The 11,373-nt window shown below is 31.6% G+C and overlaps 1 protein-coding gene across 3 annotated transcripts in view; it reads left to right on the forward strand.

Annotated features, from left to right (window-relative positions):
- The first annotated feature begins 1,389 nt into the window (after positions 1-1,389).
- Positions 1,390-11,373, forward strand: part of LOC128187351 (E3 ubiquitin-protein ligase TRIM36-like) — an 83,111-nt gene continuing 73,127 nt past the window's right edge. For 2 of the 3 annotated variants that reach the window (XM_052857763.1, XM_052857764.1), the window contains exons 1-5: positions 1,390-1,999; positions 5,871-5,976; positions 7,260-7,311; positions 8,453-9,877; positions 9,989-10,014. In XM_052857763.1, the coding sequence (XP_052713723.1) occupies positions 5,926-5,976; positions 7,260-7,311; positions 8,453-9,877; positions 9,989-10,014 (1,554 nt within the window). In that variant the 5' untranslated portion in view covers positions 1,390-1,999; positions 5,871-5,925. The remainder of the gene's footprint in view (positions 2,000-5,870; positions 5,977-7,259; positions 7,312-8,452; positions 9,878-9,988; positions 10,015-11,373) is intronic. The other variant, XM_052857765.1, reaches the window with a different exon arrangement.

Raw genomic sequence — 11,373 nt, forward strand, 5'->3', positions numbered from 1 at the left:
AAATATAATTTTATCATTACGTCATAGAAGTATAATGGCGACGTTCACCCACCGAAAGACAAAAAAATCGGACAAAAAAAACCATTTTCTCGAAAAATCCGAAGTATCTTATCTGTATGTTGTTTACTATTTTTAATTTTATAAACGTTATCAAAACAATTCCTAAAAAGGTGTAAATACACGATGTTTTACTGAATAGCGCAAACGCACACGCAGTCAAACTAAAGTCGGCCACAAGAAAAAAGGACTACTTTAATCTGCTTGCTTAGCTAATTAGATATTCAATTTTAATCAAAAAAAGTAAATGTATATCTAAAGAATGTTTTCATTGTTGATTAATGTCCTATTTGTTATATTTTGATATTGACAGTGTAGATGATGTAGATAAAAAATATACATTGATACAAGTAAACTGACTTGCATTTTTTTTTTTATCTCGGACATTAAAGAAGTTTGGTAAATAACTACGGCAGCCTTTAGGTACATGAAAATTGGTTGTCTCTTCTGTGTAACGTGCTGATCAACAACAATTAAAATTTACGTACTTAAACTTTTTATGAATATTGTATTGAATGAGTAAGTAAAAGGCTGTCTTAAGTGTATAGTTTAACTTTAAGGTTAGCAATCATCACACAGGTAAATTACATAAACCGCTTATTCAATAGTAAAATACAGTAAGGCTTAAAGCTGAACACTATTCGTAAAAAGCATTGTCCTTCATATTTCGTTACACCTGTATAACCTCTGTTCAAAGTATTTCGCTGTAAAGGTCTCAACTGTTTGGACGTGTAATATTCCTTTGGTGGTCTTACATTATGTGCATGTGTTTCTTGTTCTATGTGCAAACGCATGAACAAAAAGGAAGGAAAACGTTACTGTTTCATTACGTATATTTCGTTACATTGTTTATGTAGACAATACTAGGAATTCTACTTCTGAATCAATATTTTTTTTAAACGTATGGTGCTTAACATGCATATAATTATTGAGAATAGAATGATTCATAAATGACATTTCTAATTTTACATGAATGATTTTAATTTTGCTACTTTTGCGATTATGTAAGTGTATTGTAATCGTATACATATAAGGAAGTGACGACGGTCACAATATTATCCCGAATCGTGACCTGTTGCTATCATTCACTGTACTTTAAATTCCTTATATTACGCGAGTACTTAATTCCGCGATCCCGCTGTTTTGTATCAAATCGCGAGAATATATAAAATCGCGAATGCGGAACTTTTATCCATATTTCTCATAGTTCTCAACTCTCAAAAAATAATGGCGAGATTTTAAAATTCGCGAAGGGTGCTCCTCGCGATTTTACGCGGATAATAATTTCTTGCGTTTAATTAGGAATCTACAGTATTCGTAGTGCGTTGTACACCTTATATGATCCCCGTTTATCATTAAGATTACCCTTATCAAGGAGATGAATAACAGCGATCCGTTGTCGTACATGTACTTCGGTTATGCACAACATTTGTTGATGGATTATAACGTCCCTGTTCCTATAATTACTATATTATTATACATTACGCATGCTGTTTTCAAAAAATTATCAAAACGCCTCCATAATTTAACGTAGCTGTCCTGTTATCTTTTCATAATATTACACTACGTTGCAAATCGTTGGTACTAATCATTAATGAGCAAGTACACATTAATGGAATGCATCAAACGGATTATTTATCGACATCAAGAAACTCGATAGATCTAACAAATAAAGATATAAAAATGGCTAAAAACAAATTTAAAAACTTAATAAACATACAAACTAGCTATTCAGTTATTCGGTTATATTAGACGAATGACAGAAACATGCATTAAACATTACTGGAGACACAGAATACTGCACTATCTTGTTTTCCATATGCGCGAGTTTAATGTATTGAATTATCTACCTTTGGGAGCATAACTGTACTACGTACCTGGCTTACGAAGGAGAAAAATGTGTCCTTTCTCCTTTCGTACACGAATAAAAAATCTACGTGGGGTAAGGTTGAGTTTAAATTGCCAATTTCTTTTTCTTTCTTGTTTTTACAATATAATGTATATATTATTTGCTGTGCCCACTTTCGTTTTAAATACTGTTTACTTAGCATTTGATTTTGCATAAGTGTATCAAAATTATTAATGTATAAATTAAAAAAAAGATAAGGAAACACATTTTAACCTTTAAGAATTTCATCGACAAAATAATGTTCAAAGGTCATAAAACTAATAAAGATTTGTTACGAAAGCCTACAAGAGTCAGTTAAAAATAAATATTATCTATACTTATAAATCTAGACATTTCGCCAATAAATTACAACACGCCTGCACCAGATCTAGAGTATATAACTGCCTATACCTTAGGTATTTCAACATGTGTGATATGATATCCGTATGCTATAATTGAACTTTACCTGATAAAAAATTATTGAAAAATAAATTAAAAACCTACTTTCATTTTTAATTAATAAACAAGCCCGAAATAGCAAAAATGAGAGTAAGGTGAGGGACACGCTTTGGTGGATCCAAGTCAATGGGAGTTAGCATTAAAATATATCCTTTGCAGTGAAAAAATATTGAATGATTACGTAAACATTGAATATATTTATTAACGGAACTTAATTACTTGGATTAATCATAGAAGTTAAGGTTTGACTAATGCTGAAGAAATGAAATAAGACAATTCGTTTCTTGAATGCGCGTTTTAAGTTTTGGTAGATAGAAACTAGCGAAGCGCGACCTCTGGCGAGAGAATGGAATAGAATAGAACGTTTGGACGGAAAGTATCTGTTACTAAAAATAGCTTCAAGTACCTAGCTGTCGCAATATGATTTTCGAAACCTGGATACACTGTACTGATTTTATAATGTTGTTTGTAACAAATGATTGTTCATAAATTTGGGAAAATCTGTGTGTAGCTGTAGTTGATATTCTGAACCGTGACAAGTTCATGCAAAATGCAATGGATCTAAATGTAAATAGAGTACTTGTATAGTGTTAATGAAGAGATCTACTGGCACAGTACCAGTTATCGGCTAAAATTTAAAGTTTTCTTTTCGTAATTCCTTATTTCTTGATATTTTTGGATAAAACTTGACATACTTTAAAAAGTGAACTCCTTATTTATCAATCTGTTAGTTTATATCATTATTTAGAACCCAAAACATCTTGTTTTGTGCTTTTAAGCACGCCCCGAATTTGTCGAGTTTTTACGATTTACTGTACCAGTTATCGGCTTCGTGATAATAACATAGTAAAAATCCGTGTTCATGTTGATTTTATACTCTGCTAAATGTAGTTTGAATTATGCCCCTTGTGAGGTCAGACTAAAGTATTCGGGGTCATGATACATTATAAACAAAACTCATAAAATAATTCGTTTATTATCATACGGTAATACACCAAATCGTATACTTTTCAATACATAATTGTGCAATCAGGCGTTCAATTGCGCTACGAATCGCACGGAAATTGGTGAATTCCTTTTGTTAATACATGTTAAATGTATTGATTTTATATGTCAAATCAAAGAAGGGATATAATAACGTATCACAAAGAGGTAATATTCTATTTTTAACTTATTACGTCACTTCCTCCACTGCTGAAAGTGCACAGATGTAAAATCAGCGGTAAACAGTGATCGTTTAAGCTCTTGTATAAAACATATTCAAGAAAGTTTTCTAGCAAACTTACTTTTCTTTATTCGAAAAAGACGACTGAATTAAAAAATCTTGGATTGTCGCGTGCTATAAACCCGAACTCTCAGTTTAGCCGATAACTGGTCTTAGCCGATAACTGGTACAGTACCAGTATGCTCAATATGACATACTCAGATTGAATTAAACAAAATAATTTAAAGAAACCAGAAGATTAGATACGTATAACAAACTCTCTATTCTGTTCATGTTTCAATCTAAGTCGGAAAAAAATCACTACTTAGTGGATTCGATCCAGCGACCACAAAATCAAAAAGACCTCTGCGTTACCATTAGGCCACGCACCTTACATTTTCAGCAGATGCATTTTCAATATATATGGCTATATACATGATTGTATTAGAAAAGACACTAATTGAAATATTTGTCTAATTTTCAGTACGAAGACCACGTTAAACCAAAATTAATCCAATGTAAACGTGTACTACAATACCTGTAGCACATAATTTTAATCGGATGTCTTTGGTTTAGAGTGGTTCAATTAGTCAAATATCCATTTATTTTTTTATCGTATACTAACTACTTTTCTATATATCCCTAACAAAACCTGAATATTTTAATGATGCCGTGTAAGATAATTAAGACTCTTCTAGCATGGAAATTGTATTATTTGCGTTTCTTTGAATATGTTTAAACTAAATACTGTATAATATTAAAAATGTTTGATATTTGCAAAAGTTCTATATTTGAAGCCAAATCGTATATTAAGTGCGCTATCCCTCTTTACACTTATCAGAAAATGTAGGATGAGTTAACCATCCGGCAAATACTTTGGTTTAATAAAGGCAAGTTAATATGCATACACTAGCGTGTTTTTTTTTTCAAATTTCATACAATTTTATACCACGACAGATTGGTAATAAACCCTAAGGATTAATTTGTAAGCAAGGTACAGATTCTGTTCTAGGTCTATATGAATAAATGATTTAAAGTTAAATGGGGGGGGGGGGGGGGGGTGACCAGAGATATGACGTCCTAAATAACCACTCACTGGTTATAAAAATTTCATAGTTATCATTTTCCACTCAGCTGCAACAAATGAATTAAGGCCATGTACATGTATATATATCATCCAATACAGATTAGATTTTTCATTTTTCAACCCTCAGCTAAATATCTAGCTATGCAGTTTTTTGTTTCCATTTTAAAGAATAGGTTAAAAAAAACGATTAAGAAAAAAAACCGGAAACACTATATACGAAAATGAAAAAAAAATAATATATGGTTCATTTAGCATTGTATTATTACTGTGTAAAGTGTTAAATTCAGGCCGGGGCTTGCGCGCTATATTATCTAGTATTCTATAAATTTACAATAGTTAAAACCTATTAAGGAAGAAAAATGCCAATTTATATATTTGGTTGAAATAAATTATATGTCACAATCACATTCTTTTCAAACTAATTACTTCAAAATTGCGGGCTTTTGAAATATGATAGACATAACCCGGTTAGCCAATATTTGGAAAGAGGGCATTAAAAAAATATTCCGAGACATTAGAGGATCTGTGCTCTTTGTACATGTAATCATCACAAAATTGTAGATAAATTCGATGAAATACTTAGTTATAATTGATTGCAACAAGATGGCATTTAATGTTTATTTGGAAAAAAAATATCAAAATAAAAAGGTATTACTGTTGTCAAATTTATAAGGTTGTGTTAATTGTTGCTTTTTCAAAAAAAGGAAATTAGGCTATTTATAAAGTAAAAAAAATAAGAAATGCTCCCCCGTTTAGAGCCCCCAATCTTCACGTTTGTATTAACTGATTAATTTTTGTTTCAACTATTCAACAATTGACAAGTCCACTTCTAAAGATACTGTAAACCAACTTTTATACGCGTCCGAGAAATTTTCGCAAGGTTCGTTAGAGCCTCGTCGTCGCAAATATTTCTCGCCGCGAACTAGTCGGTGACATATGGTTGTTAGAAGAACACGGGTCTCGATAAGGCTAGTTCGCGAACATTAGTCGTTGTGAACCAGTTTCTCTGAAGTTAATCTCGAAATAAAGTCGCCGCGAATAAAAGGTGGTTTGCAGTAGTCATTTTAAAAAAATTTAAGGTAAATTCCTTCTCAGCAATTCTTTTGGTTAAAGTGATTTTAAAAGCTTCAAATGGGTTTATTTGATTTGGCTTATTTCATAGTTTTATTTTTCAGAAGTGTTGGTTTCAAGAAGTTTGCATTCATCTATGAAATATCAATTCATCTGATAATGGCACAGCAGAACCCTGAAGAAACTACTGAAACATCTTCTGATTTTATGGTATAAATAGATATCTTTTTACATCGGAATTACTAATTCATTTAAGCTTCAGGTCACAAAATAGTTTATCATTGAAAAGAAAGCCAATTTCAAAGACAAGTCTGCTTTCATAAATAACCCAAATTGGTCCAGTTGACATTTATTTTCAGGTTGCAAGATGTACATTGTATTAATATTTTTTTTAAGAAAGCGTATTTCTAAATGCAAATATACAGAACTGAACGTTTTCGGTATTCTGTAGATTCAGATGAAGGATATTTGCATAGGCAGACACGTAGCAGGGGAGGGGGCAGGCAGGGGGGCCAATTTTTTCTCGCAGCAAGTAATTTTTTAAAATTTACATATAAAAATGAATTATCATGGAGTTGGTCCCCCCACTTTTTTTGGTGGATGTAAAAAATTGATAATAGAAATAAGAATTTGAAAATGAAGTTATATAGTACGCAAGCCCCTCCCCCACGGAATATGATTTTTAAGATTTCTTAAAATATTTTATGCATATTGATGATTTCTGTTAAGTTCGCGAGAGTTATCTTTCCTGCGGTATTGTCAAAGTTATACAGCATCTTCATAAATGGACACAAAATCAACATCGTCGGAGGTAACCAATGAATTTATTCCGCGGTAAAATCTTGGGAGCGTCATTTTAATAGCGTGGGTTCTCACTTCTTTCAGGACGCCGATAGCTAAGCATTGAAAATTTTCAAAGAGATCTATAAAGCGGTAAGGTTTATATTTTTGATTTATTTTACTGATGGAGCCCAATAAAGTACTTATATTGGGTCATTCTATTGTACGCCGCTTTCAACAATTCCTAGTAGGTAATGAGGATGTTAGGTACTGTGAGGATCTTGGTCTAAGAGCAAATCATAGGATATTTTATAGAGGAGTGGGAGGTCGCACTATTTCGGGCATTCTCCGCGAGGATGCGAGTTTGCTTTTTGACAGCAAGTCACAACATAGCGATTTCAACTTATGAGCCTTTTCATATCGAGAATAAAATTTGGGTATCTTTCTACATGTTTGTACTGATTGGGTTAGGTTCTGTCTGTTGATCTGCAGGTCCCAAGTTCGAACACAGCAACATTTTGTTTCTATGAATAGTAATACATTTTAAAAGTTAGTTTCTCCTCAAATTGAATTCATTTATGTCATTTTGAAGTAAAACACATGCTAAAACTCTGTATCTGAAATAATATAGAAATTTGGAAGTCCAAATTATATTCTTACGTTTTGTGAATCATTTTAAATATCGCCATTAAAAATATTTCTTATTACAACAGACATTTCAAATGGAAAGTTCTTCAATAGAAGTGTCAGAAGAATCAAACAAGGGTGAGTTTATACTTAATCATTTTGTTAACTCTTGTCATTCATTTACTAAACTAATGTTATGAACATTTAAGTAAAAATAGTCACGCGATGATATATTGACATTTTTAGAAAATCTCCACGCCCTTTCTTAAAAACAATTATAAAAAGAGTGCAAAACGTGCAATCCGTAATAACATTGTTTATATTTCTCTTTTTACCATCTTTTTTTAAAGTTAATTCCTGTATTATATTAACAAAATGCAGATCTTATCTTTCATATATAACATTTTTTTTTTTTACAAAATCCTTCTAAAACATTTTTATTTTGCTTTTACGCGAATTTTTTTGTCGTTTTCCCTGTACTGTTTTTATGGAGGTATATTGTGTTTAACCTTTATTTATTATTTATTTGGTATAAAACGCAGGGTTTTTGCACTCTGATATGAATAAAGGAACGCCTCTTATCACATCCTCTGTATCTTTAATTCATTCTTAATCAACCCTTTGTTACACTTTTTTGAAATACTACGGCACTTTGTATTCTTGGAAACTCGGATTTTTCCTTTTTAATTGGTACGGCTTATAAAAAAGCGTACTGTTCCAACCCTTTAATACTTGTATAAAATAAGTAGCTATTGAATTTATTCCTCATAATTCATTTTCTTGCCATAGATTGTAGAAACAAATGGCTATTTGACCTTTAAAAGGACATTCAATTGTACAAAATTCAAATATAACATTAGACGGATTAATACTACTTTGTCGCTAATCTTATGTTGACGTAGGCAAAATTTCTCATTCGATATTAAATATTTTTATAGGAAACCAGAAATCGTGATACAACCAGAATTAAATGAAACGAAAATAGAAACGATTCACGTACATATTGATAAAAACAATGGAACATATTATATTTTTAACCCTCTCAACTAACAGTGTCGAGTATTTGTAAAAAAAAAAACCAAACTCTTAAAAAGTCCATGCAATAAACTGAATGACCATCGCCTATTTCTTACACCATTTAGGTAACTCAGGCTTAATTACGTCGATATGTGCTTTATATTTCGAAGTGTCAACATATTTATTACCAAATATTATTTCATGGAAAATAATGTAAAGAAACCAAAATGTTTTTGAAAAAGATCTCCTTTTTATCTTTCAGCTGATGCTCATAAATTTTTTGCTGATCAGGACAAAATGAAAGATTTTATCTCCTGTAGAAATTGCAAGAAGGAATTTGACCATGTATTTCATAAACCGTTTCTACTTCCCTGCTTGGATGCTATTTGTAAAAGCTGTATCCAGGAGATCTCAGAAAGTCAAAGTTATGAATGTAGCAAATGCTCTCACAATCATACTTGTTTTCAAAATGATCAAATCTTACTACAAATTGACAATACAAGAGAAATTGCATCAGAAATATTTCGACTGAAAAACGGTGGTTCCAGCCTGATCTGTGAAATGTGCACCAATGACCAAATGGCGTCACATCGTTGTTTCGATTGTTCAGTTTTCATTTGTGAAGACTGCGTTAGGTTGCATTTAAGTCTGAAAACACTTAAATCACATTCCTTTATAGAAATTAAATGTCTTTTAACCGGAAAAGTACAAAATTTTGGTTTATCTTATGTTTCAAAATATTGTCAAGTTCCTGGACATGAAAAAGAACAGATCAAAATGCACTGTTGCGATCCATCATGCATGAAAAACGTGTGCGTTTTATGTGCCATCAGCGCTCACAAAAATCATAATCTATGTGACATCACAGAGGTTGGAAAAGAAATGGAAACTAAAATGGAAATTTCCTTGAAAAGTATCGAACTCAAAGTTGAAAAGGCAAACACATCTATAGCTCATTTAACAGCTATAAACGAAAAAAGTCTTAATAATTCACAACAAGTTCAAGCTGAAATAAAAGCGTGTTTCTTTGAGGCAAAGAAGGCTTTAGAAAAAAGAGAAAAAGAATTGTGTGAAGCTGTTGCTTTACATTTAAAAGAGAAACAAATGTGTATTGAAACTGAAAAGGAAAAAATATCGTCCTTTAGCAGTTCTTGCGAAGAAGCAATTTGTTATGGAAAAGTTTCATCCGAAGTAAACGACCATAACCATTTTGTAGACATTGCAAACGTTATTTTACCACAACTTGAAATCTTAGACAGTCAGTCGTCGGAAATTGAAGTCACTTTTGATACAATGACTTTCTCCTCAAAATCATTAGATTTCTGGTTTGAAACAGCAGTAAACAGTTTAGGCAAACTGTCGGTATCCAACGCTTATTCGCCAAAATCTAAAGTTGTCGTAACTCCCGCAGTTTGCTACGTTGGTCAACAAATACAATTTAAAATTCAATTATTTTCTTCTACGGGAAACTTGATAGTTGATGAAGATGTCAGTGTATGTTTGAAACTCAACGGGGAATCTTTCGAATTCATCAACTGTGCATTTGAAACATCTTCTTCCTCTTTTACCGGACTTTGGGTTCCAGATAAATCAATGAAGATCTCCTGGATTGTTGTCAGTAATGAAATTGAGCTTCAAACTCTGAAAGGAGTCATTGACATAAATCAAACAGAAAAAAGCAGTACAGGTAATATTCCGTCATATTCAGTAATAGATATTGATAAAAATTGTCTTTTCAAATATGATTTAATTCCATATTTCTGTTTAAATTGCTTTCAATTCTTATGTATTTCGGTAGATAAAGAGAACAAGGAAGAAACACGTGTGAGTAATTAAAACTCTGTCAATATCACAACAATTAATGCATATTTAAGGAATAAGTAATTTGATAGTCTTATTTATCAAACATTTTGATTATACACATGTTTTGCATCGAGCTTTTTTCGTTCAACTTTAAAAACTTGCGCCTTTGGATATGGCAAATGTGCATGAGTACATCAATGAAAGTTATTCCTACTCGTTTCGATTTATACATCAGTCTTTTCTACGTCTTGTCAGTTAAAACACAGTCGTATCTTCAAAAGAAATTAAACTTTTAAGAGAACTATAGATTGCAGTACCCATTTTAGGTAATCTAATTAAAATCAGGTTTTTGATTGGCTCAGGCAATTAGATCGCTAAGAAAAGATCTTTGTTTAGCAATCTAGTTGGAGTAGATCAAAGATGTAATTTTCCTTAGATTTATTTTTAGACTATATTTAACCATTGAAGAAGATGTGATCTGTAAAAAGATAAAAGCATACTATTTGAGACTTTTTTTTTTTACCAAATAATAGTTTATAGCTGTCTAAGCTGATCAATTATAGTTATCGAGACAATATTCAAACTTTAAGCAAATATTTGTATATATATATATATAACGTTTGTACTGATAGGAATGTTTTACAAATAAGCAATAATTGTTTAGGTCAAACCAAGTTATTTTTTGATTGACCGATATGTTTCTTTTTAAAAAATGTAATCTCAAAACTGTTTACAAAAACAATAACGAACAAATTAAGAAGTATAAAAGTAAAGCTTAATTCAATACAAAATTTATGCCATGGGGAGTTTTCAATTAAGATGTCACAATAAACGGGATGCTGTAATGTAAAGTGCACAAATTTGGACAAAAGTGATACTTGATAATTATTTTTATCAATATTAAAAAGTGACACACACACATAAACACACACACACACACATACGTGTATCAACCCTTTTTTGGGGACCTTGTCAAAATATCTCAAATTGGGGACCAAGAGATTTCACAGCATAGTTGACATTGTTCAACTCATTTTATTCTGTTTGTATCCTCATTTGAGTAGATAAAGTGAATCGTTGTGTTTAAACGAAATATCAATGGATTTTGAAAACGGGGACCCGGAAGTGCCAATCTGAGGACTTGAGTGTAAAGTATGGGGACCCTGCTCCTTATAATCAAACAAAACTGAGGACCTTATCTAAATTAGACTAAATTCTTAAATAAAAATAATGGAAACGTTCATTGCAGAAAAAACTTACACTACCAACGTTAGCGCTTTGTGTATTTTTTCTGCAATGGCGCCATCTTAATATCCCACGTGGATCCCCATTTTCTGAGGATTCATACAATAATATATGATAACTTGATATTAAATGGCA

Source organism: Crassostrea angulata, chromosome 6, assembly GCF_025612915.1.
Source record: "Crassostrea angulata isolate pt1a10 chromosome 6, ASM2561291v2, whole genome shotgun sequence".
Classification (NCBI taxonomy): domain Eukaryota; kingdom Metazoa; phylum Mollusca; class Bivalvia; order Ostreida; family Ostreidae; genus Magallana; species Magallana angulata.